We start from the raw sequence: 27,316 nt of genomic DNA, 5'->3' as shown, positions 1-27,316 counted from the left end.
TAGCAGAGAGTCCAATCTCATAGAAATCCACACCAAACAAAGTTTTAGCTCATTAGCAGTACCTCTTTTCTAATGTCTTATGTTGAACTAAAATTAAGGTTAAATAAAATGACAAACACATTAAACTTTTAATAAAATTAAGGTTCAACTCTCAGTTTACTGAGCTGAAAGTGGCCTGTAATTCTGAATCACACACTTTGCATCTTGAAGCTGCTGCTGGCACTTATTTTAAGAGAGCATGTTTCTGCATCATCATGACCCTGTCAGTCTGCTCCCTGAACTCTGAGCCAGTCCATTGAAAAGACACATTGTTTCTTAAGACTGTTCTCTGAGTCTGTGTAGGAGAGACTGCGAGCAGCATTACACTGAAGCACAGCACTGATGCCTACAGACATGGGTAAGTTCAGCATTTCTACTCTTTAAAAGGGGCTTTTAAAAGGATTTTGTATATGATTTGAATAAAAAATGTTATCTGTAGTTTGATAAACTAGTAGAGACACAGTGATACACTTGCATATCCAGCTGCTACATATCTGAGAGTGTCTGAAAGTCACTGCAATAGATACTAAATTCCTGCACAGGAGAGTTTCTCAGAACTAACTTTTCATTCATTCAATCATAATTTCAGCTTTTGATCAGCTTGTATTTTAGTGCATGTATGAAGTCAGTTCCTCACACAGGTGTAGATCATAACTTTAACAATGAACATCATTCACTAACACCAATGCTCTTTGAACAGAATAGTCTTATAATTTCAAAACTAATGTGGAATGTTTTGTTTGTGCTTGTGCTGTATTTCTTGAAAATTAAATGACATTTCCTTTATATTTGGATAATATAATAGTGCAGTGTATGAATAGCTCTGGATATTAGACTTCAAGTTTTTCTTTATCCTTGTGTCTGTAGTCATTCAAATGATAAAGTTTTTCCTTAAGTTTAACCAACTTTACATAAACTGCTGTTCAAAAAGTGTGGGATCTGTAAGATTTAAAATTAGCTCACCAAGGCTGCATTTATTTGATCAAAAATAGTAATATTGTGAAATACTTTTACCATTTATCATAAAATGTAATTTATTACTGTGATCAAAGCTGAATTTTCAGCATCATTACTCCAGTCTTCAGTGTCACATGATCCTTCAGAAATCATTCTGATATTATTTCTGAATATTATCAATGTTAAAAACAGTTGTGCTGTTTCATTAATATGTTATAATATGGCACTGCTGAGTCACAACTAGGGTTGGGTATCATTTGAATTTTAACGATTCCGATTCTTATGGATTTCTAATTTCGTCTCCAATGAGGTAAACAAAATACAAACAAAAAAACTTTTGATATTATTCACATTTATTCTAAGTCTTATTGCAAAACATTTCATTGTAGCTGAATTCCATGAAAAAAAATCGACAGGCTAAAAGAAAAGAACAAATTAGCAATGCACAAATAAATACATCTAAACAAAGACATGATTGAAATAAACAGTATTTTCAGATATTCAGGTACAGAAACTGTAATCAAATGTAAAAAAACACAACTTTATGAATAAAATATAGTTACAGAAGTTCAGTCAAGAACTGCCTTTGTTGTTTGATTAACTTTATTATAGAGACGACAGCAGGAATATTAGGCTGCTGTCTTTTTTAAGAGCTGCACGGATCCAATTTACTGATACACGTGCCTTTTCTTTTTCAATTGTTTACAATGCCTGAAAACATAACCGCCTGCGTTTACGAGAATATTTTGACATATTTTTGTATGTCATTGTCCGTTCAACTGTAAAAACACACGGAAGAGAACTCAGTTCAGTATCGTGCAATATACAGTATGAGAGCCGGCTTTCTGTGTGTGTGCTTTGAGAAAACAGTGCGGGAGTCTTCTTGTGCTTGAATGGTTTAAAATCACATTAATATGCACACCAAGGAAATCTATAAGAGGAATCTAAATTTAAATTTTGCAACAAGTATCTGATTCCTGACCTTAAGTCAAATCACCTTTATTTATATAGCGCTTTTTACAGTAGAGATTGTTTTACAGTCATAACAGGAAAATGATCCAACTTAAGTATTTGATTCCTAACCCGAGTCACAACGTATTTAATTAAAAATGTATTATTTCACTTGATTATAAAAACATAATATTTCAAATAATGATTTGAACAAAAGAAGATATTCCTCTGTTTATAAATCATACGGCAAGGGGTATTTAACCCTCAGTATTCTGTCGAAGCTCCATCCCAAATCTTCCCCCTCAGTATTGACTCTGGTTCCTCCCCTAGACTCATTTCAGTCCGCCTGCAGGGCCTGCGGTGGCACCGGCTCTTTGTTTGCTTGTCATTGCTGGCCCTTGTGTGGCATCGAGACAAAGGCTATTGTCAGTGCAGCCACAAAAAGAGACACTCTGGCTCTTGGTCCTCCTTATTTTCTCACACTCCTTATGCCGTGGTACGGAGCAGCTCCGTCGCTCACACACACACACACCCCTACACACACCAGCACATGATCCGGGAGGAGGAAGAATCACACACACTTACACCCGTCCGCAGACACACACTCGGGCTCCTCGCTGCAGCTGCTGCTTTGTCGCAGTGTTTCAGATTTGGCACATGTGAATGAATTGTGAATAGACATCTATGAGAGTATGGGCTTGTTATATTGTTTTGGATTTGAATGAGCACTGTTTGCAGTGTATATTATTAGTGTATATTATTTACTATGCCAAGGTTGAATTCTTAAGCTTTGGGGGCTTGTTCAAATCAGCAGAAGTATAGATGCTTCACTGAGCAGGCGTTACTAATCACACTAATAATAAATCTAATAATCGATATTTCTAGCACCAGTGCTCCAGAAATGTCTTTTAGGGTTACTCTCTTGCTATATGCATTACAATTTGTATAGCGCATTTCACAATAATTGTTTCAAAGCAGCTTTACCGAAATGCATGTTTCACTGATGCAATGTCATTTGGCCCTAATGAATTAGCTTTAAATAAAGACACCGCATTGGTGGTGAGGTGTTGGAGAACAACCTTGAAAAGAACCCAACTATTTCTTACCACAAAATAATGTAAATTAACATTAATATATTGCTCTAAGTTAGTACAAGTTATGCGTTTGGTTAAACAATTGAAGTTACTATCTATTTACTAAAGTAATATTTATCATCGATGCAGGACTTAACACGTAGTCATTATAGAGATATGACCTTAAAACTCTAGCCCGCCGGTTTTTCAGTCCCAGACTAAAATGCATGATTGAGCTGTTTTAACTGAAAGCATATCTTAAAATATGTCAGTGCTATTGTTTTGTCTTAAGATGCACACCAGTAATGTTTTTTTTTTCTAAGGCACTTTTATAAAAGCCTCTTTAATGTCTTAATTGAACTTATAAGGCCTAATCCTGGCTTAATCCAAACCCTGTTTGTGAAACCGGGCCTATAAGATGCATTTTTAACCTGCCTAGATGCAAATTATATTGTAAGATAGGTGTAAAGGTTTTTGGTCAAGTGAATAATGTCTCGGTTTTATCAGAATCAAATAGAACACTATAAATAAATAAATGAAATTTTAATGGTAAAAGACATGTTGACTGGTTAAAAGTAAGTTCCATTACTCCAAATGGTGGAAAACTGTGATAAATCGAATGGGACATTTCATGTAATTTAAGAAAAAATACAGTAAAATATTGTTAAATTTACTGTGTTAGAAAAAAATCCTAAATTCCCAGAATTCCCTGTGTGATTCATATTTGTTTCTTAGGTTTTTTGTTATCAGTTTTGTAAATTAAGGTTTTATGTTCTTATGTATCTTAAGTTGTTAAATTAATGTTTATTGAATTGTTTTGCAACGTGTGTGTTACCACAATGGCGTTTTTTTTTTTTTTTTTTACAGTAAAGTTCTGACCAATTTTGAATTCAGTGAAGGAAATTACTGGTCATCCAATCTTTAATCTATTTAATACACTCTGTTAACAGGGATAATTTTGACATTTCTAGAAGAAGTACACAATATATCAGCATAACAATGGGATCTTGTGTTTACTAATAATATTTCCAAGGGGAAGCTTTTAAAAGAAAACAGCAGAGGGCCTAACACAGAGCCTTGATGCACTCCATACCTTACTGGTGTCACATTAGACGGTTCCTCTTTTGAACAGAGAATATGATGTGTGAAGGTCTGAGTGTCTGATATGGTAGACAAATGCTGACCTTTCATATGCCATTGTTATGAATCCCTAGGTTGTTATGAATGCTGTATGCGCTGTCTGGGAGGAGTGCCATACGTCTCTCTCGTGGCCACTCTACTGTGTTTCTCTGGCATTGCTCTGTTCTGCGGCTGTGGACATCAGGCCCTTACGGAGAGCGAAAGACTCATCGAGACTTATTTCGCCCGTGACCATCAGGACTTCATCACCCTAGCGTACCTGTGCGTGCCAGAAGTATCTCTAGCAACTATGTGCAATTCCAATTTCAGTTTTAAATAAATGTTTTCGCCTATAATCAAAAGCTTCACATTAAAAATCAAATGAAATGTGAATTTGTGCTAGAAGCAGTAGCTCATGTTTTAATATGTGGAACAATCAGTTATTTTAAAATCTTTTTATTGCGAACATTTCTTTCTCTCTCTCTCTCTCTCTCTCTCCTGTAGTATTGAGTATTTTCAGTACATTATCTATGTCCTGGCCTCCTTCTTCTTCCTGTACTGTATAGTCCTGCTGGCTGAAGGCTTTTACACCACCAGCGCAGTTCGCCAGTCATTTGGGGAATTTCGTAGTACAGTTTGTGGTCGCTGTCTAAGTACAACGGTGAGTGATTCACAACGTAGGCTGCAGTTTGCATTGGCTACTTTCCAAAATGCCGCACCCTCATGTGTAAACACATTTGCTTTACTTTCTTCCTGTCAGCTAAATTAGAAATTTTGAAAGATTTTTACGCTGCACATTTCCATACAATGAATCTATACAGCTTCCAGAGGCTCTCCAATTCAAAACGTTGATATTCACTGAATATGTTCCCATATGTATATCACTTCTGTATAGTCAAAATTGGTGTTGTGTCATTGATGTTAAACCTGGAGAAATCTATTAGTTAAATAGCTCATGTGTACTCATAAGTGTACTTTTTATTTTATTTTTGTCTGAATTGAATCAAAATATAATGCATCAAACTGATATTTGTATGCCTTCCTCCCACAGTTCATCGTGATCACATATGTCCTGGTTGTAGTCTGGTTGCTGGTTTTCTCCCTGTCTGCGATTCCTGTGTATTTCTTCTACAACATGGCAAACACCTGTCAGACCATTAACTTCCTCTCTGAAACTCCCTCCAGCATCAACCAGCTGTGCATTGATGCCAGACAGTACGGTAATGACCCTGGGATTCAGTCATCTATCTCTCAACAGCTGAGACATCTGATATCACAGCTCTGTAATAATGATTAAAGTCCTGTTGATGATGTGCCAGTCTTTTGAAGTGTCCTGATGTTCAGATGTTCTCCGGAAAGAAGTGCATGAATACAAATACTTGATTTCACATTGTGCTGCATTCTGAGATGTCAGATCATTAAAATCATGTGTATTGCCACATGAGGCAAGCCGTTTTGACTTTTGTTCATTCGCAGGATATGAATTCTTGATATCCAAAATGTAATTTCCATTAGAAAAAAAAAATCATTCTTGGTATCCACAATAACTTCATCACTTGCAGACATGCGAATTTTTCATATCAAGAATTTAATTTCAACTAGTAAAAACTATAATTCTTGATATCTGTAATAATATTTTCACTAGTTAAATGTCACCATAGACTGCCATTCAAATTAAATTGTTGATATCAACAATTCATTTCTTACTAGTTGAAATTCCAATTTCATACATCAAAAGTACAATTCTTACTAGTAAAAAACATAATTGTTGAAAAAAATTATATATATATATATATATATATATATATATATATATATATATATATACACACACATATTAGTTAATATTGCAGAAAAACATAAAACTGGAAATTCTACAATAGAGACAAGGTCAATAATTTAAGTATCTTAAAATATATAATATAATAATTTGACCTTTTTATGACAAGGTAAGGTTAATTTTAGTTGTAAAATGTCATGTGGTGTGTATGGATGCCTGTTTCTCCCACAGAATAAAACTATTTAAAAGATAATTTGCTACTTTTTATCTTGCAATTCTGACTGTATAACTCAAAACTGCAAGTAAAAAAAATCCGAATTGTGAGAGAAAAAAGTCGCAATTACCCTTTTTTTCTGTGGCGGAAACAATCTTCTAAAAATCGGATTATTTATTTATTTAAATATTTCTTACCTTAATAATGATTACGGTTTGTATCGCGTTGAAGATGTGAGGTGGAATGTAGGCTACTTGATTGACATTTTAGAGTCGCAAAATTTCTTGTAAAAAGTAAAAGTCTTGTAAAAAGTATAAACGTTCATAACCATGAGAAACCATTTACACAGTTACACAATATTACACAGTATATGTCATTGACCCATCTGTGTGCAATGTGACGGCGCACTTGAAATGCGTTGTTTTTGAAATTGTGTCTCCGTTCTCTTAACAAATGTTTTTTTATACTGGCACAAACTCAATAAAACGTCATTGTGCCTTGATCTCTTCACGCTGTTACAGTGTTTTGTGTCTCTGTCTCTCTAAGGTTTACTTCCATGGAACGCAGTCCCAGGAAAGGTTTGTGGCATGACCCTGTCGAATGTGTGCAAGACAAGAGAGGTAAAACTTTCCTCAAAGCCGAGATCAGTCATTCGGGCTGCGCAGTGAGTGTTCAGGATGTCACGTTTGGTTTCTGACTTGTTTTCCAGTTTTTCTTGACCTATGAGCTGTACATCGCTGCCTTCGCTGGAGCGGGGATGACGGTCTTGGCTCTGGTGAGTGTGTGCAGAACTGAACACAATCACAGTGTGTTTTCATGACGCCATTCCCGTAGGTGCCGAGGAATTCTGCTCCCGCATTTATTAAAGGGCTGGCTGTCATTTATTGTTCTCAGCTCCAGTCAGAAATGCCTTGGATGATTGTGAGAACAGATTATTTTGCGTTTGGAGGGAGTTTTCAGCACTGTGAAAATGTCAGGACCACACATGTGACTTTCTGATACGTGTGACGTTTGAGCTGCTGCTAAACTTTCTTAAAGGGAAAATAAAAACCAAAAATGAAGTATATGACATGTATATGAGGTGTATATGACATTCTTCTTTCAGACTAACACAATCAGAGTTATATTAAAAAATGTCCTGGCTCTTCTAAGCTTTATAATGGCAGTGAATGTGTATATTTTTAGCGGTGAGGATTTATTTGTAAATTTGTGTTATGCCAAAGGTTAATTTACCAGCTATTTGTGTGTTTACTTCTAGTTTTCACGGTACTTATGCTGATTGTAGAAGAATAAAAAACTATATTTGATAGTAATTTTTAGTCGATAAAGTTGTACATGAAAGTTTAGTACATGAACGTATCACTTCACTTCAGAAGGCCTTTATTAACCCCCCGGAGACGCGTGGAGCACTTTATCATGGATGGATGCACTTTGATGGACTTCAAAAAATATATACCCATTCACTCTCATTATCCAGCTTGAAAGAGCCAGGACATTTTTTAATATAACTCTGATTGTATTCGTCTGAAAGAAGAAAGTCATATACACCTAGGATGACTAGAGGGTGAGTAAATCATGAGCTAATTTTCATTTTTGGGTGAACTATCCCTTTAAAAAAGTGCAATGTGATTTTCATTTAATTAAGCCAAATTTCTCTGAACTCCCACAACCTCACAGCAACTCCCTAGCAAACATGTGCTATAGACATACAGTCCCCTCCAAAAGTATTGGAACGGTAAGGCAAATACCTTTGTTTTTGTTGTTCACTGAAGACATTTGGGTTTAAGATCAAAAGATGAGTATGAGACAAGAGTTCAGAATTTCAGCTTTTATTTCCTGGTATTCACATCTAGATGTGTTAAACAACTCACGACATACCACCCTTTGTTTGAACCCACCCATTTTTCAAGTGAGCAAAAGTATTGGAACAAATAATCTTAAAGTAAACAACATTTAATATTTGGTGGCATAAACCTTGCTTGCAATAACTGCCTCAAGCCTGCGACCCAACAACATCACCAAACTGTTGTATTCTTCATTTGTGATGTTGTTCCAGGCTTTTAGTCATTAGTCAGTCATCATCCTCATTTATATAGCACTTTTAACAATGTAGATTGTTTCAAAGCAGCTTTACAGAGATAAACTTATAATTGAAGGTAACAGAGATTGGTTTGGTTTTATAGTGGTTCTTGAAAAATGTTTTTTCCAGCTAAAGTTAGTTTTGATTGATTCACTTCCGTCTAAATGATCATTGGTTATTAAATTAGGGGCCGCTAAGACGACACGGTTCTCACTAAACAGACTTTAAACGTGAACCTGTGATAGACGCTGATGGCGTTCACATGCGCATAAAGAATTGATTCTATAGTTATGTGCGTTTGAATATATGTGCGCAGGTTTGTAATTCCTTATAAACCATGCCTAAACAAACTACTTGTCTATAAATTTTGATGCAGAATTTTTATTTTTATTGTTACCGCAGCTTCTTTCAGTTCTTGTTTGTTTCGGGGTGTTTCTCTCTTCAGTCTCCTGAAATGCATGCTCTGTTGGGTTAAGGTCAGGTGATTGACTTGGCCAGTCTAAAACCTTCCACTTTTTCCCCCTGATGAAGTCCTTGGTTTCGTTGGCAGTGTGCTTTGGGTCATTGTCCTGCTGCATGATAAACTTCCTCCCGATTAGTTTCAATGCATTTCTCCGTAAATTGGCAGACAAAATGTTTCTGTACACTTCTGAATTCCTTCTGCTGCTACCATCATCATCAGTTACATCATCAATAAATATTAATGAGCCTGTTCCAGAAGCAGCCATGCACGCCCAAGCCATGACATTACCTCCACCATGCTTCACAGATGAGCTTGTATGCTTCAGATCATAAGCAGTTCCTTTCTTTCTCCACACTTTGGCCTTTCCATCACTTTGGTAGAGATTCATCTTGGTCTCATCAGTCCATAAGATTGTGTTCCAGAACTTTTGCGGCTCATTTTTGTCCTTCTCTGCAAATTTCAATCTGGCCTTCCGATTCGTACTGCTGATGATAGGTTTGCATCTTGTGGCCTCTATATTTCTGCTCTCTGAGTCTTCTTCGAACAGTGGATTGTGAAACCTTCACCCCTGCATTGTGGAGGTCGTTGGTGATGTCATTTACTGATGTTTTGGGGGATTTCTTCACAGCTCTCAAGATATTTCTGTCATCAACTACTGTTGTTTTCCCTGGCCAACCTGTTCGACGTCTGTTACTCAGTACACCAGTAGTTTCTTTCTTTTTCAGGACATTCTAAATTGTTGTGCTTGCTATGCCCAATGTTTGTCCAATGGCTCTGGTCGATTTTCCTTCTTTTCTCAGCTTGACAATGGCTTGCTTTTCTCCCATAGACAGCTCTCTGGTCTTCATGTTGGTTTATCCTCTTTAACAGGAAATGCAGTCTTTATAGGTTTGAACCAATGATGAAAACTTAGACTAGTCATGCAGAGCTATTTAATGTTTTTATAATCAACCTAAAAGGCAACACCTGGGCAACAATAAACATCTATCAGTCACATGTTCCAATACTTTTGCTCACTTGAAAAATGGGTGGGTTCAAACAAAGGGTGTATGTCGTGAGTTGTTTAACACATCTAGATGTGAATACCAGGAAATAAAAGCTGAAATTCTGAACTCTTGTCTCATACTCATATTTTGATCTTAAACCCAAATGTCTTCAGTGAACAACAAAAACAAAGGAATTTGCCTTACCGTTCCAATACTTTTGGAGGGGACTGTAGATTCCTAATTTCCATGGGCTGCTATAAGCAAGCCATCCACCATATTGGAACAGTCAAAACCGGTCTGTGAACAGTCAAGAGCAGGTTGACTGTGACTGCCGCCGTAGTTAGAAGCTTGTATCAATATCTGCAATAGACTTCAGTAGATGATTTTCATAGGATATTGTTTATCATGATTAACTCAATACAACAAGATGAAGTCGTAAGCTAACATGACAAACCTTGAGTTAGTGCAAAATACATTCTCACCTGTAAAAGGTTGTCCAATTTCTTCTTGAATTTGAATCTTGGCCGTTTTTAAAACTAGAAGATGCGCAATGTTGTGGCATCTTAGAAAACTCATTGATTTTTATGGTGAGTGACGACACACTGACTGTTCCAAGATGGCGGACGCGCCGCCGTGTCTGGAGCAGCCGAATGTGAAATCGACATATACATATCTATGGGAAAAACTAGGGCTGTGACAATTCACGTAACTCGCGAGACAAGACAATACATGATATTGAGTTTATGAGAATGGGACGAGACGATGTTTTAACACTATTTATAAGAAATCTTCAATGACAAAATGCTGTGACTAACGATTATTTAGAGTAATCGTCGATTATTTTGACGATTAATCAGATTTTAAAAATTTGCCAATGAATAAAAAGTGAATAATAGCCTTTAAAATTACTTAAAATACATATATGATAACAGTGAGGCAATAATAATTGGTTCAAATAGAGTGTCAAAAGCAAGTAATCATATATTTCTATTGAACAACACTGTTAAAATACATAATGTAATCATAATCATCTTATGGACATGATGTATTATAACAAATGCCTGCAGAGGGCGCCAACCGCCTGCTAATTGTTACACTTTACAGCAAATCAATTCCTTAAGTATCTGCCAAACTACATTTAATTCAAATGTTCACTTAATCTTTAATATTTAACCACTTCTTTATGATAGAAATACTACAGCGAGGGTTTAAACTTTTATTTTGGAATCATGATAAGCATATTTAGAAACATATTGATGTATTCTCCTGTGGCGTAGGTTTCTAAATGATTTATGTTACAAATCTGAGGAAATGGCGCACATTGTGCTTCTAGATGAACGTTATAAGCAACACAAACTCACAGCATATGTAGAGATATGGAGTTTGTAAACCGAGCTGCTGAAACGCTCCGCGCATGTGAATGATAACAGTGCAACACTTCACTATGAAACACAAAGTGCGTCAGACTTTATCTGCGTTTCCAAATACGCATTATTGTAAACCCAAACTAACAGCACATTCAGACACTGCGTTTGTGTGGAGCAGAAAGAAACTGGTCTGAGACGCTGGGAGAAATCTGCATGTAAATAATTATAAGTGCCGCGCTTCGCTCTGAAACCTGCAGAGCATAAACTTATTTCATTATCAGATCAGTCTAATGCAAGCACTGTAAAAGGTTTTGCCACAACTCAACTCTGTCATGCTGATATCGCAAGACAGCTTTTCACCTCAACGAGAAATATCATCACGTTTTAATATCCTGAAATCCTGTGATCTCATCTCACCCCTAGTAACAACCACTCAGAACATTAGCATTGTGGGTTGGGTTTTTCTGATTGGTTTCTTGTCACTGGGTCTTATTCATATGTATTATCTTTTGTTTCTGTCTTTCTCTCTTCAGCTCACATATACTGTGTCCACCACCTATAACTTTGCGGTTCTGCGGTATCTGGGGAGGAAAGGCATCAGTCCGCGGTGTTAACACCTTCTCTTCTGTCCTGGTGTCCACTGGTCCTTCTACCCTCAATAACTGCACCATATCTCATCTCCTGCTTTTCCACAACACCGTTTCCGGACTGTCTTTTACATTTTTTGAATGTAAAGGCTGAGATTTTGGAATCTTTTCTCCAAACTACCTTTCATCTATTTTTTCCACCTATACCCCTCCCGTCCACCAGGGGAAGTCTTCTGCCTTCAAGTCTTCTGGGATGTTCTAATTGTGTTAATGTACCGAAACGGGTGTGCAAAAGATCTATGTGTTTTATCTTTCTTGTGCTGCCACAGAGAATGACGGCAGTTGTAGTTTGTTCACCGTCGCCTCATAAACTGGCTAAACGAATCATTTTTTCCCTTCCCATGTTTTAAAGCCAACTTTACCAATATTCTTCTTCAGCAGCACACAACTAAACTGTACAGTCAACTTAAATATGACCTAGCCTAGGCCTATATAGAGAAAATGTTTAAATTGTGTATAACATATAACACTGACTGTAAGATGTACGTACGTATGGGGTGGCATATTTTGAGTTTTGATCATGCCAACACGACTTAAAGTCTTTGTTAGTATTGGATTCCATTTTTACTTTTTTTTTATTATGATATGTGATAATATAGATCATATATATATATATATATATATACACACATACATAGATGCCTCATTAAGATGTCTGCCATATTGGAACGTTAAAAGCCTGTCCTTAAACATTTGAGAGCAAGTTGTTTGGCCGTCTGTAACCGTAGTTAAATACATATATGAATATCTATATATGAAATAGACTTCAGCAGATACTTTTGCTAAACTAATACAATACAACATGAAGGTGTCAGCTGACATGGAATTAAAACGTTACCATAGTATAAGTAAAAACAATAAAAAGCACCATAGTAAAAGCCTGAAATATTGGGTTAAGACATAAAAACGCAAAAAAAGTTTGAAAGTTTATCCCATTTCTTCGGGAATTCTTCAGTTTCACAACGAGAAGCTGTGCAATGTTGTGGCATCATTGGCCCTGTTTACTCCTGGTTTAAGTACGGAGTAATAATTAACTACATGTACTTACTATAAGGTTAGGGTGCATTTTATTAAGCATCATTTACTGTAAGTACATGTAACGTGTAACACGGACACTGTAAAATAAAGTGTTACCAACAAAACCATTGGGTAGTAATATCATAACATCAGATTTTTAGATCCTCAAAAAACAATCTCTCGTGGTGATGGCTGGTTTCCATGGGGACCATCCTTCACATCTGGTTGCCATGGAGAGAGAGACTGCAATGTGTGACCCCAGAACTTTTTTCTCACAGTCTCTTGAAAGGACTGAGTAAATCCTAAACAATGGACCAGCCCCTCTTTGTTGGAGGAAAGCCCACGCCACAGGGGTCAGTTTACGCGTCAGAAGATTTTGCCCACTTACAAAGAGGCTTCTGGGACTTTACAGCCGCTCGGATAAAAGCCTGTGCACAGATGGGGTTAATGATGTCTAATACTGCAGAGGGTGTCAGTGCTAATAGTGTTTCACGCCTGGGATATTTCACTCATAATTGAGAACAAAAATTTAGAAATGTAGAAAGTCTTCTCAGCCGTAGCTTAATTTTGTTTAGTTTTCTGTACAAATTTTTTTTTTTTTTTTTTTTTCATAACAAAAGTTAACCTTTTCTGTGATTCATTATGAAAAAATGTAAAATAATCAAAGTCTTTTGTTGGCTGCTTCATCGCCCCTAGTGTTTGGTGACAGCAGGATTTCAGTGTAGATTTAAAGCAGTAGTTCACCTAAATAGTTCACAAATGAAAACGGTCATCAGTGAATCGCCATACGTCGTTTCAAACCGCCTCACTAAGCAGTTTTAGGCAGAATGAAGTATGTAATTTTGCATTATATTCTGTCTTCTGAAGTCACACGAAATATAAGATTGCTTTTTTTATTGCCCTTGAAAAACATGCCCTTTTGCCTGCTATTGCTGTATGAAAAAGAACAGCGTGAACATTCTTAGAAATATCCCTGTTGTGTTCCACAGAACAAAATATAGTCAAGTCGTCACATTTATTTATATAGAGCTTCATATAAGGATTGTTTCAAAGCAGCTTCACATTAATAAACAGGAAAATAACAGTGTTAGGGCTTGTTCAGCTAGTTGCAGTTAAAAACGCGAGATATAGGTCAGTGGAATGCAAAAAAGTTAAGTTTTAAAAACTTTAAAAGTTGAACTTATTTTAACTTGAGCACAGTGTCTTTAGAAACGCTGTGTCTTTAGAACGCTGTGTCTTTAGAACGCTGTGTCTTTAGAACGCCTTGTCTTTAGAACGCTGTGTCTTTAGAACGCTGTGTCTTTAGAACGCTGTGTCTTTAGAACGCTGTGTCTTTAGAACGCTGTCTTTAGAACGCCGTGTCTTTAGAACGCCGTGTCTTTAGAACGCCGTGTCTTTAGAACGCCGTGTCTTTAGAACGCTGTCTTTAGAACGCCGTGTCTTTAGAACGCCGTGTCTTTAGAACGCCGTGTCTTTAGAACGCCGTGTCTTTAGAACGCCGTGTTTTTAGAACGCCGTGTCTTTAGAACGCCGTGTCTTTAGAACGCTGTCTTTAGAACGCTGTGTCTTTAGAACGCTGTGTTTTTAGAACGCCGTGTCACCGTGTCTTTAGAACGCCATGTCTTTAGAACGGCGTGTCTTTAGAACGCTGTCTTTAGAACGGCGTGTCTTTAGAACGCCGTGTCTTTAGAACGGCGTGTCTTTAGAACGCCGTGTCTTTAGAACGCCGTGTCTTTAGAACGCCGTGTCTTTAGAACGCCGTGTCTTTAGAACGCCGTGTCTTTAGAACGCCGTGTCTTTAGAACGCCGTGTCTTTAGAACGCTGTCTTTAGAACGCTGTGTCTTTAGAACGCCATGTTTTTAGAACGCCGTGTCGCCGTGTCTTTAGAACGCCGTGTTTTTAGAACGCCGTGTTTTTAGAACGCCGTGTCTTTAGAATTTCGTGTCTTTAGAACGCCATGTCTTTAGAACGCCGTGTCTTTAGAACGCCTTGTCTTTAGAACACCGTGTTTTTAGAACGCCGTGTCTTTAGAACGCCGTGTCTTTAGAATTTCGTGTCTTTAGAACGCCGTGTCTTTAGAATTTCGTGTCTTTAGAACGCCATGTCTTTAAAACGATGTGTCTTTAGAACGCCGTGTCTTTTGAAACGCTACGCTGTTTTTAGAACGCTACGCTGTTTTTAGAACGCTACGCTGCGCTGTTTTTAGAATGCTACGCTGTTTTTAGAACGCCATGTCTTTAGAACGCTACACTGTTTTTAGAACACTACGCTGTGTTTTTAGAACGCTACACTGTGTTTTTAGAACGCTACACTGTTTTTTGAACGCTACGCTGTTTTTTGAACGCTACGCTGTTTTTAGAACGCTACGCTGTTTTTAGAACGCTACGCTGTGTTTTTTGAACGCTATGCTGTTTTTAGAACGCTACACTGTGTTTTTTGAACGCTACGCTGTTTTTAGAACGCTACGCTGTGTTTTTTGAACGCTATGCTGTTTTTAGAACGCTACACTGTGTTTTTTGAACGCTATGCTGTTTTTAGAACGCTACGCTGTGTTTTTTGAACACTATGCTGTTTTTAGAACGCTACACTGTGTTTTTTGAACGCTACGCCTGTTTTTAGAACGCTACACTGTTTTTTGAACGCTATGCTGTTTTTAGAACGCTACACTGTGTTTTTAGAATGCTACACTGTGTTTTTTGAACGCTACACTGTTTTTTAACGCTATGCTGTTTTTAGAACGCTACACTGTGTTTTTTGAATGCTACGCTGTTTTTTGAATGCTACGCTGTTTTTTGAATGCTACGCTGTTTTTTGAACGCTACGCTGTTTTTTTAACGCTATGCTGTTTTTAGAACGCTACGCTGTTTTTTGAACGCTACGCTGTGTTTTTTAACGCTATGCTGTTTTTAGAACGCTACACTGTGTTTTTTGAATGCTACGCTGTTTTTTGAATGCTACGCTGTTTTTTGAATGCTACGCTGTTTTTTGAACGCTACGCTGTTTTTTTAACGCTATGCTGTTTTTAGAACGCTACGCTGTTTTTTGAACGCTACGCTGTGTTTTTTGAACGCTATGCTGTTTTTAGAACGCTACACTGTTTTTTGAACGCTATGCTGTTTTTAGAACGATGTCTTTAGAACGCTACGCTGCATTTTTAGAACGCTGTGTCTTTAAAATGCTACCCTGAGTTTTTAGAACGCTACACTGTGTTTTTAGAATGCTACACTGTGTTTTTAGAACGCTACACTGCGTTTTTAGAATGCTACACTGTGTTTTTAGAACGCTACACTGTGTTTTTAGAACGCTACAGTTTTTAGAACGCTACACTGTGTTTTTAGAATGCTACACTGTGTTTTTAGAATGCTACACTGTTTTTTTAGAACGCTACACTGTGTTTTTAGAACGCTACACTGTGTTTTTAGAATGCTACACTGTGTTTTTTGAACGCTACGCTGTGTCTTTAGAACGCCACACTGTGTTTTTAGAATGCTACACTGTGTTTTAAGAACGCTACGCTGCTTTTGGAACGCCGTGTCTTTGGAACACTATTCTGTTTTTAGAACGCCAAGTCTTTAGAAAGCATTGCTGTTTTTAGAACGCCGTGTGTTTAGAATGCTACGCCAAGTTTTTAGAACGCTGTATCATGCTCGAGAAACTTTAAAAGACATGACAAACTCCAAAAGTTTTTAGAGTAACTCCAATATCTGAGTGAACACAACACTCAAACACATCAGTCTAGTGCGTGTTTGCATAGAAAAACAATGGAAAAATAGCGCAGTGATATAGAAACGTGTTCTCTGTGAACGGCCCCTTAATGTTGCAAAACTGATAAAAATCGATATGATCGATCATATTACTGAATTGATTGTCTTTTAAAAGGAGCCAGTAGCAGGTGACCAAAACAAAAATAAAGTTTGGAACGACGTGACTGCGACAAAATATCTGAACCGTGAACTATTTTGTTATGTAACTCTAATTATCAGGAGATTATTGTAGTTATTGTATAACGCTTTCTTTTTCTTCAATTAATCAGTGATTTCTCTTCATTCATCAAAGGACTTTTTCAGTTTGTTATTTATTATAATTATCACTAACAGTATTTCCTAGATTTTTGTGTACACTCTCAATGCTTTGTTCCTGCTGTTTGCTGCACAGTACTGTAAAAACCAGAGAATAAAGGTCAGTGCCTTTGAGCGGTGGTGGAGTTGTGTTGTAATGTGTGTTCTGTTCTCCATAGATTCACAGTGCGCTGCATCTCGCAGCATGGCAGCTTGTGTTAGCAGAGCGTGAGCGCAGAGAGAGGCAGGAGAGGACACTACATGCGCTCTTCGGGCGAGTGTTAGATGAGCACAGAGGAACCCTGCGTTCCCCGTACGATCTACACACACCAGATGTGTGACTAGAGGACGCCCAAAACATATTGACTTGATTTGTTATAAACCAAACGCTATATTTGAGTTACAAAGATTGTTACCTGGCTAAACAGGACGGAGCATTTTGTTTAACGTTTAAAACTATGACAGTATATGAGTTAAAGCATAAACCACACATTATATGATTGCTGTTGCAGTTTGTTTATTCGTCGCATTGGATTCTTGCAAACTAAAGCAGTCTTGACCTCCTTATTGCATCGGAGATGATGTGAAACAGACATTTATGGTCTAGCCATTTTCAGGGATAATAACACAATCCCTGCTTTCCAAACACTCATTTGGTCCTTTTAAAGACGTCTGTCTGCATGTCAGTGGATACACAAGTGATTGAACACTGGGGTACCAGCCGTATACCAGTCACATGGTCAAACAGTCAGTACATTCAATGCAGTAATGCCCTTAATTCACCACACTTCATCCCCCACAGTTGAGAAATAATGAAAAATACAGTATTATTAATGCAATTCAACACTCCTGTGAACTGTAACAAGATAAAAAACTGTGTCAGGAACGCTACAACACTGGGGTGAATCTCACCAAAAACCTCCAGGATACACTTCACTACCAAATTATATATATATATATATATATATATACATATTCTGTATACATATACATACATTACATATATATGCGTATAATATATACACATGCATATGCCTTTCCATTTATTGTACTGTTGTGTGTACATTTGTTGCCCATCATTGTGTCTAGATTTTCATTACTATAGTAATTTCAAATGAGAATTTTGAGAGGGATTTTTTTTTTATTTGTCATAAAATCAGAATGCAATAGTTTTATAAATAGGCTTAATTTCTTCCTTTTGCACTTGTGGTGAAAATGGCCTGCACATTTCTCTGTGAGATTCACCTGCTTATTGCAAAGCTTTAGTTCACATTTCGACTGACTAACCAAAAGACTTTTGTAACACAGAAACACGTCCAAACAGTTGCACTTCTGCATGGAGAATCTTTCCATCATGTGATGGAGATCTGACGTAACATTTCTTCTCTGTAAAGCCACACGTTTGGTACCTTTATTCGCTGGAAAACACTATCCAATATTAGGAATGAATATGTTCAGCAGTTTGTGTACAGGAAACACAGTGTTTATCTATTTCCATTTCACAGTGTACCAAAAACCATGTGACATCCGTCAACAAAAACTAAGTAACAACAAACAATTTCTTGTGTTTTGCATGTAAAACAAAAGCATGAAAGCAGGCAAGCAAAGGTTTGTGTAAACAGAAACACGGCTACATGTTGCGCATTAATGCCAGTGACAGAAAGCTGTCAGAACATCAGGCTCTCTCTGGTTATGAGCAGTACAGGTGTAGAAAACATTCATATTGGGCGGAAAGCACTAGGAAATGAGGCAATATTATAAAAGATAGTAGTGAAATAAGTTTAAGTACCTATAAATGCACTAAAATAAAAAGTGCCCTCTAAGCAGGGTCAAAGGTCAGTGCAAGATACTGGGTACCGTGTGCTTTGGTTTCATATCAACACTGAACTGAGGAAACATGAGGAAAACTGAAGCTAATAAGAGCCTCTTCAAGACAGGTGTTGTTGAACGGTTCAGAAAACAAACTGTGCGTTTGTCTAAGCAACGTTCCTGAGAGTCATTCAGTGAGACAGTAGCTAAAGCCTAAAGTATACTGCGTTTCTTACACGCTTTAGTGTTTCAAAGTTTACTTCACTTGATACGTGCGCTCTGGGAAGTTTCATCTTTGTCCAGTGTCTGCGCTATTTTTCTCCTGAAATTATGAGCGTTAAAAATGTCTTTGTATTTTTTTTTAACTAAATTTTCATCTATCTCATAATAACCCCTCACACAAGCGCTTGTCTGTTGTTGTTGGAGTCTCTGGGATTTTGTTTTTGTACCGTCTCTTTAGTATGGAGGCTTGTTTCCACCACAGAATAAAACATTTTAAAAGATAATCACGACTTTTTATCTCACAATTGCAAGTTTACAACTTTATATTTCGCTATTCTGAGAAATAAAGTCAAAATTGCGAGATATAAAGTTAGATTTGTGGGAAATAAACTAAATAAACACAATTGTGAGATAAGTCCAATTCTATGGAAAAAGATTGATTCTTTTCCTCGGGATTGTGAGTTTATATCTCATAATTCTGACTTTATAACACGGAAATTCTGACTTTATATCTTCCGATTGCCTTTTATAAAGTCAAAATTGTGAGATAAACATGCAATTCTGAGAAAAAAAAGTCAGGTGACTTTATATCACGCAATTCGGAGATAAAAAGTCAGAATTGCTAGATGTTAACTCACAATTGTGTGAAAAAGTCACAATTACCTCAAGTTTCCATACTTTAGTTTAGTTTTCTTCTGTATAAACAACAGCCCGGGAAAGTGTTGCCACCTAGTGGAACAACTGATTACTGCAACACAAATTCAGTGTGCATGTGCGCACAAAGTAATGCGCGGTACAAAAATCCTTCGGTTAACGTACTATTCTGGTGCCGAAATTTTACGTTACGCGGACTCTCGCATACATGTAAAAATACAGTATACTTTGGGCTTCACCCTCAAACAAACACACACACACTCCTCACACAAGAGACTTTCTCTCTACAGCAGAGTCTTCAATTAGACATTGTAAAATTGCTCAAATATACACAACACAGGCTGAAAACTAGAAGTAAATAATTAAAAAAATAAAACAAAAAGATATTTAATATCGAACACCAACTCTGTACCTCAGAAAACAAAAAAAGGATAACTTCGATCAAAAGAAAAAGAAAAATATTATTTTAATCTTTTGATATTAGCAGAAATTCCCTTTCTGTCTAAAAAATAATGCTGTACCAATGTAGCTTGTTAGCAATATGCTAATCTGAGGTTATGTGTTTTACCACACGTACCATAATAGGGTGAATCTAACGGAGAAATGGTCATATTTCATCCCAAAATCAACTTAGCAGGAATAACATTAAGGTTTTTCTTGATATACTTCATTCATTCTGTCTGGACACAATTCTCTTTAATAATTAGTGAAGCCAGCATAAATTGAAGCCAATACAAAAAACGCGCTACAATAATTGACAGTTTAAATAATTTTATGAAACGTTATTTTTCATATTACAGTAATGATCATGCAATGTTTTTTTCACATTACGATAATGAGAATGTGGTTAAAATGTGTAATGATGATAATATCACAACATGTGGTGAATTTGTGGTGAAATATGACCCAAACATATTCTCATCAGACATCACCCAAAGAATAATTTAAGAGCAAAATAAATAAACAAAACGCCCCATTTCTTTCAATACCACATAAACACCCTTTCTCTCAAGCAATATTATATATCACTGACAGCAGTGGTCAGCAATGTGTCACTCTCAGGGGTTATGCATTATAAAATATCAGACATAGTACCACAACATATCGTTTAAAACAGCAGAATGTAGAAGAGCGGCCAGATCTGCAGTGAAACTCATCGAACAGCACAAAAGCCTTCGACGGGGGAATGATCATGGACTGTAGTGCTGGGAAACGATTAATCGCATCCAGAATAAAAGCTTGTGTTTACATAATATGTGTGTGTACTGTGTATAATTATTTTGTATATATAAATACACACATGCATGTACTGTATATATTTATGTACTGTATATAAATGTAATGTATATATTTAAGAAAAATGTGTTATTTATATATAAAATTATTATATTTATATATAATATAAATTATGTATAAATATATATACATGCAAATATTTCTTAAATTTATACATGCATATGTGTGTATTGTATATACAAAATAATTATACACAGTACACACACATACATTATGTAAAAACACAAGCTTTTATTCTGGATGCGATTAATCGTCGTTCACTACTTTGTGCCAGACTGTGGAGAGACGAGTGTGTGTAAAACACACGTGTAGCTCACGAGACGTGTCCGGTCCGGAAAGCTCTCAGGCACATCAGCAGGAAAGTGTGAGTCCACACGGACTAGTGTTGACGAAAGTACCGACTTCGGCACCAAGTCGAGACTGAAATTTTAAAATTGTGACGCTTTGAGCGGAATCATAAACACCTCTGATTGGCCATTGTACTCACGCGCCCATCAAATGTGTCTGTGATTGGCTACAATGATCAGCGCTTCACAAACATGTTGTAAATATACATCAGTGACGCTCTTCAGTGAGCGTTGGAAAGCAGGCGTCTATCAGCGGACCGGTCCTGCTCGTGCTTTCAAAACACTTTCAAACGCTCCCGTGCGCTGATCAATGTAGCCAATCACAGACATATCCGATGAGCAGTGAACACAACAGCCAATCAGAGTCATTATGATTCCGCTCAAAGTGTCACATTTTTTTAATTTTCAGTACCGACTTGGTACCAAAGTTGACAACACTAACACGAACAGGAGCGATTCGAAAGACACCTCAGCAACAGGACGAGCGAGACACTTTGCGGTTCCCGTGAAGATCGATGGAGCTGCTCAGGAGAGCGTGATCAATGGGATCCTCGCTAGCCAGGACCTCCCGAACCGCAGCCTCGAAAGCCGCGCCCACGTTCATGTCGTCTTTAGCGCTGGTCTCGAAGTACGGACAGCATCCGTTCTCCTCACACCAAGCCCTGGCCTCGTCCTCCCCAACCTCGCGCTCTTCCTTGTCCACTTTGTTTCCCAGCACCACGAAGGGGAAGCGCTCGGGGTCTCGCACGTCTGAGTAGTACATGAACTCCTTCTTCCAGCAGCCCAGGTTCTGGAAGCTCTGCAGGTCGTCGACGGCGAAGGTTAGCAGACAGCAGTCGGCGCCGCGGTAGAAAGGCGTGCGCAGGCTCTTGAAGCGCTCCTGGCCCGCCGTGTCCCAGATCTGCAGGGTCACCAGCCGGCCCTCGATCTCCAGGTCTCGGTTCAGGAACTCCACGCCGATGGTGTGGAACGACTGCGAGTCGAAGCGGTCCGTCACGTAGCGGTTCATGAGGGAGCTTTTGCCCACGCCGCCGTCCCCCAGGAGAATGACCTTCAGCAAAAGGCTCTTCCCACTCATAACGGCACGCGCTCAGTGCAGCCTGACAAACACACGCAGATACAAGCATACAAACTACATGAAGCACAAGTGCAAACACAACAACATTAGCCATTTTCACACATTTAAGGAGTAGTTCACTTCAGAATTAAAATTAAAATTCACCCCCTCGTCATCCAAGATCTTCACGTCTTCCGTCGAAAAGAAATAAAGGTTTTTGAGGAAAACGTTCCATATAGTGACTTCAATGGAGTCCAACGGGTCGAAGGTTTAAATGTGAGTTTCAGTGCAGCTTCAAAGTCTCGACACGATCCAGCCGAGGAATAAGAGTCTGATCTAGACAAACCAGCGCACATTTATAACAAAATAAACATTCATATACTTTTAACCACAAATGCTGGTCTTGCACGAGCTGTGATGCGACACACATTAGGTAATCACGTTGAAAGGTCACGCGTGCTCCGGTTCATAATTCTAGGGTGAAAAACTCCATCTCATTTTCTCCTCCAACTATAAAATCGTCCAACATCATTTTACCTTTTATTTTATTTTTGTAAAGGGCGTTTGACTTAGTCTTTTCACATTCGCTTTGTAAATACTAGGACTGTTCTTCCGCCTACGTCACGCGTGACCTTTCAACGTGATTACATAATGTGTGACGTATCACAGCTAGTGCAAGACCAGCATTTGTGGTTAAAAGTATATAAATGTTTATTTAGTTATAAATGTACGCTGGTTTGTCGATAAGACTCTTATTCCTCGGCTGGATCGTGTCGAGACTTTGAAGCTGCACTGAAACTCACATTTGGACCTTCGACCCGTTGGACTCCATTGAAGTCACTATATGGAGAAAATCCTGGAGTGTTTTCCTCAAAAACTTTCATTTCTTTTTGACTGAAGAAAGAAAGACAAATGTGCTGTTCAGAAGCAATGGCGTTCTGTCTTTTTATCTGTAAGATTCCACTCACACATCAGTACTAAAAGACCAGTAAACTCTGTGATCATCAGTCATCAGAAATTACCTTTAAACGCATTAACGCAAAAATGTTTTCTTCATTCTTCTTTTTTTTTTTACTTCTGAGTGACAGGCATAAAATGCACAACGCGGTTTTAAAGTCCCCCTGTGGTGAAAATCCAGCTTTTAATAATGTTTATATGTCTATGTGGTGTTTTTAATATTCTTTAAGACAAACCATGTGTAAATTCATAAGTCGACAGCATTGCTGAGTATTTTCTGCTTAAAACTGCAGTGAACCAAAGACAGTCTCAAAAACACGCTTTGAAATCGCTGGTGTTTCTGACGTCACAAACTACCTTGTAACCAATCAGATCAACGTGTGATCGTCAACGAGTGGATCTCTGAGTGAGTGAGTGAGTGGAGGCGGGGCACATTTGCATATTTAAAGAAACGCGCATACTAAATTAGAAAAGGGTGTTGAGTTACATTCAAGCTATTTTAAGGCATGAAAAAAACTTTTCACGTGAAAAACTGTTTATGTAAAAATAAAAATGTCATTTTGGTGATCAAAGATGAGTTTTAACGGATAAAATTGTTGACTACAGGGGGACTTTGAGGTCCTTGCACAATGCTTCCGAAATTTTCGTATGTGTTTCTTGGTATTCTTCATCCTAAAATTTCATCAACCACAGAAACCTTGCTCTCTGAGTCCGATGCGTTTTAATGAATCCGTTGTGGAAAAATTTGCATAATACAAAATAGAGTTTTGTACTGTATTCTGTATTGTACATCCTGAGATTGCGTAGAGAGGAAGGAGAATACGCTGCCGGATTATCCCAAAAGATTTAAAGTTTACTTCAGGATGTCAGTGGGTCAGTTTGATGCTCTGCTAGCGATACTTGAGCCACATTTTGAAAACAAGACCACTAATTGATCCTGAACCGCTCTGGATTTTGCCGTACGCTTGTACGGTGGCTCTGAATTGTCAAAACACCTTTCAAAATGTTTGCTACAAATTGGGAAAAACGCAGAAAATTTAATCCGATCCCAATTTTTTTATGACGGACGAAAGTTTCGGAGGAAGTGTGTAAACCTGAATGACAACGTGAGGTCGTATTTATTTTTTAACGTGCGAAAATTTCTGACGAGAACGTCCCGATTATGCGAATCTCGAGTGCGAGACGCTGCGTGACAGTCACACATCCGACTAACACCTTTCTATAAGAAGACCAGTTCACACCTATTAGCGACACACCAACCCACGATAACTTGCTGTTTAGTACAAGCAAGCGCTGGTTTCATCGCCTGTCGCTTTAAATGCTCAAGCTCAGTAGGTGAATTCTGATTGGCTGTCAATGACGTTCATCAGCTGAAAAAATCATTCTGAAACTGATTCCAAAGCAATCGTCCCACTTTGTTTTTTTTGTTATAGTTTTGGTGTGGGCACTTTGCTATTCTTTTCAATTTACATTTACATTTATTCACTTAGCAGACGCTTTTATCCAAAGCGACTTACAAATGAGAACAATAGAAGCAGTTAAACTAACAGTAGGACAACGATATGCAAGTCTCATATGACCCTTCTCAGTTTAATCTAACGTAGTACATGTTTTTAGAACGATTTTTAGAACGAATTTAGAAAAAAAATGTAGACCATATCTTTATCATAATAGTTATCGTCATTGGTGTGTCCGACAGAGCTTTATGATTCGCCCATGCTGACTTCGGTCACACTTTAGTTTAGGGTACAATTCTCATAAAATAAAATATTATTATGACTTTTACCTCAATAAACTCCTAATAACTGCTTATTAATAGTTAGTAAGGAGGATTAAGGAATGTAGAATATGGTCATACAGAATAAGGCATTAATGTGTGCTTTAGAAGTACTTATAAACAGTCAATATACTAGTAATATGCATGCTAATAAGCAAGTAGTTAATAGAGTAAAGTTGGACCCTATGGAAATTGGAAAATGCCAACTAATTTACCAGTATTTTGGAAGAGGTCCTGTTCACACTTCACAGATGATCTCTAAACTCTAATATACCGGTAATTTAAAAAGTCTATGTGTGAAAGGCTCATTTGACTTTCCAGGTTAAATAAACAGACATTGATTCGACAGCAGATGAACTCTGAACGATCTGAAGAACAGATAATGGCTGGTGTGTGGGACAGATGCTCTATCCCCTGACCCCGAGACTTTGGCCAGGACAACGCCTTCTCTAGGAGCACACGGACTAGTGACACGCGGGATTGTCACCGTTCCTCTTTCATTTCACCTTGTAAGGACTTTTGTTTTATATATATATATATCTTGTGCAAGGATGATTCAGGGCAAATTTGCAACAGGATATGATAAAAATAGGATAAATAGGATCTGTTCCATCACAAGCAAGACTCTTCTAGCTGGGTCACCATGTGATTGCAACAACAAAAATAAAAAAATACATCTTTGATTACCCTTAATACCAATTCACACTGTACCGACCAATGTGGACCGTCACCAGATTACAGTACGTCTCTTCTCAGACATTTTTCTCGACAAGTTTTTAAAATCATTACATTAATGTTACATATTGTTCTTAGTCCTTCTTTCCAGTGACTTTATTTTCATCATGAACAAGCCCGAAATACACAGGGACTCTTATTTTGAAATGTCTATGCTTTGCTAATTCTTAAGATTTATAATAAAGTAATATTAATAATAATACAGGCAATAATAAATATTCTTATTAAAAAATAAAACTGCTTAATTTTTTAGCTTTGCTTAAAGGATTTAAGGATTAGTTCACTTTTAAAAAAACTTTTGCTGATAATATACTCACCCCCATGTCATCCAAGATGTCCATGTCTTTCTTCAGTCGAAAAGAAATTAAGGTTTTTGATGAAAACATTCCAGGATTTTTCTCCATATAATGGACTTCAATGGGACCCAAACGGTTCAAGGGCCAAATGACAGTTTCAGTGCAGCTTCAAAGGGCTTTAAACGATACCAGACGGCAGACGATTAATGACAGTCTTATCTAACGAAACGATCGGTCATTTCAAAAATAAATAAAAGAGTTTACCTTTGAAGCTGCACTGAAACTGTCATTTGGACCTTGAACCGTTTGGGGCCCATTGAAGTCTGTATCTGAACTGTATCTGAATAGTTAGGCCTACAGCGCTACTGTATTTTCATATTGGTCATTATGGTGGTACTTGGAGAGCCACATATTTTCTGAGGTGTTACTCGGTGTAAAAAGTTTGAGAACGACTGATTTCATGAAATCATAGACTTCTTAAGTATAATAACCACATATCGCCAACTCTGTTTTGCGTCCCGAAATTTAAGACCTCTTAAAGTGACAGTTTAGACTTTTGCTATACTTTTTAAGAGTTTTTATGGCCTTAAATTTGATCAAACCAAATGTAAGGATTTTTAAAGACCTAATTAGTTTATCAGGTAAAATAAATAACTTTTAATTGTTTTTATACACTATATAATAAGCTATACATATTTTAAATTAATATCGTTCGTACGTACTTAGAATAATCATTAACCGACAGTTGATAGAGACCCGATTTTACGGGAGGACCTGACACATTAGTACAGCTTGAAATAGCGGATTTATCTGGATTTCAACATTTTTGGTGACATTTTGGATAATTTAAATACACGAGTCAAAATATATAACACTGTTTTAGTGCTTTTTTTGGATTATTTTAATCCAAAAACCTAATATTATGCCTTTAAATACACAAAGAGCAGGAAACAGATGATCGCGCCCTGCGCATGCGCAAACGTGCATGACAGCTGTGTTTTTAGCAGACATTTGCTCAAGCTATGGCTTATCTTTATTACTCTGTCTGTTATTACTCCAACTCAACTCGTATTATGACTAATAAACACAACTGATATTTTATGTTCGCCTTTGGTGTCATTAATCATGCACACATCCTCAGCCCCGTTTGCTAGATATAGCTCCACGACTAGCACAGTTTTGGATGCTTTATTAAATTAACTGCAGCTCTGTTACACATACGCGAATTACACACAGGAGAAATACGACACTGTGGAAAATCATCACTCTGGTTTTAAAATACTTCAATGATGTAAAAATACTCTATGAATTACCTCATATTGTACCACGAGCAGTGCTGCTGTCTGCAGAGATTTCCAGTAGCATAGCACCTCAATGCAGTAGGCTACATGAGATTTCACGCGCTTACGTGCGC

At 37.5% G+C, this 27,316-nt stretch overlaps 2 protein-coding genes across 5 annotated transcripts; one reads left to right on the top strand and one right to left on the bottom strand.

Moving 5' to 3' along the window:
* Positions 1 to 15: 15 nt before the first annotated feature.
* plp1a (proteolipid protein 1a) lies at positions 16 to 17,322 on the top strand. Of its 3 annotated transcripts, none has more exons than XM_077235614.1 (7): positions 16 to 397; positions 4,235 to 4,421; positions 4,644 to 4,800; positions 5,191 to 5,359; positions 6,680 to 6,753; positions 6,843 to 6,908; positions 11,563 to 12,250. In XM_077235614.1, the coding sequence occupies exons 1-7, from the start codon at positions 382 to 384 to the stop codon at positions 11,641 to 11,643; spliced, it is 750 nt and encodes a 249-aa protein (XP_077091729.1). In that variant the 5' UTR covers positions 16 to 381; the 3' UTR covers positions 11,644 to 12,250. The 3 variants fall into 3 exon arrangements, with proteins under 3 accessions (XP_077091729.1, XP_077091730.1, XP_077091728.1); XM_077235615.1 differs by lacking the exon at positions 11,563 to 12,250 and adding an exon at positions 12,972 to 16,898 and having other exon boundaries at positions 18 to 397; XM_077235613.1 differs by lacking the exon at positions 11,563 to 12,250 and adding an exon at positions 16,932 to 17,322 and having other exon boundaries at positions 21 to 397.
* A 3,615-nt stretch (positions 17,323 to 20,937) lies between these two features.
* On the bottom strand, positions 20,938 to 27,259 carry rab9b (RAB9B, member RAS oncogene family). Of its 2 annotated transcripts, none has more exons than XM_077235611.1 (2): positions 27,216 to 27,259; positions 20,938 to 22,180 (listed from the first exon to the last, which is right to left on the bottom strand). In XM_077235611.1, exon 2 carries the CDS (start codon positions 22,156 to 22,158, stop codon positions 21,550 to 21,552), a length of 609 nt encoding a protein of 202 aa, XP_077091726.1. In that variant the 5' UTR covers positions 22,159 to 22,180; positions 27,216 to 27,259; the 3' UTR covers positions 20,938 to 21,549. The 2 variants fall into 2 exon arrangements, with proteins under 2 accessions (XP_077091726.1, XP_077091727.1); XM_077235612.1 differs by having other exon boundaries at positions 20,938 to 22,212; positions 27,216 to 27,258.
* Positions 27,260 to 27,316: the final 57 nt, after the last annotated feature.

This window comes from Siphateles boraxobius, unplaced genomic scaffold (genome assembly GCF_051911475.1).
Source record: "Siphateles boraxobius isolate OS27281-9 unplaced genomic scaffold, OSU_SipBor_1 2, whole genome shotgun sequence".
Classification (NCBI taxonomy): domain Eukaryota; kingdom Metazoa; phylum Chordata; class Actinopteri; order Cypriniformes; family Leuciscidae; genus Siphateles; species Siphateles boraxobius.
The sequence above is the reverse complement of the archived record's forward strand: the minus strand, read 5'-3'. Positions and strand labels throughout refer to the sequence as shown.

What these genes read in the sequence shown, in the direction of transcription:
- plp1a (XM_077235613.1), top strand. An exon ending in TTCATCACCCTAGCGTACCT is followed by an intron (nt 4,422 to 4,643) that starts GTGCGTGCCAGA and finishes TCTCTCCTGTAG; the next exon opens with TATTGAGTATTTTCAGTACA. An exon ending in ATGTGTGCAAGACAAGAGAG is followed by an intron (nt 6,754 to 6,842) that starts GTAAAACTTTCC and finishes CTTGTTTTCCAG; the next exon opens with TTTTTCTTGACCTATGAGCT.
- rab9b (XM_077235611.1), bottom strand. Translation starts at nt 22,158, where the DNA reads ATGAGTGGGAAGAGCCTTTTGCTGAAGGTCATTCTCCTGGGGGACGGC.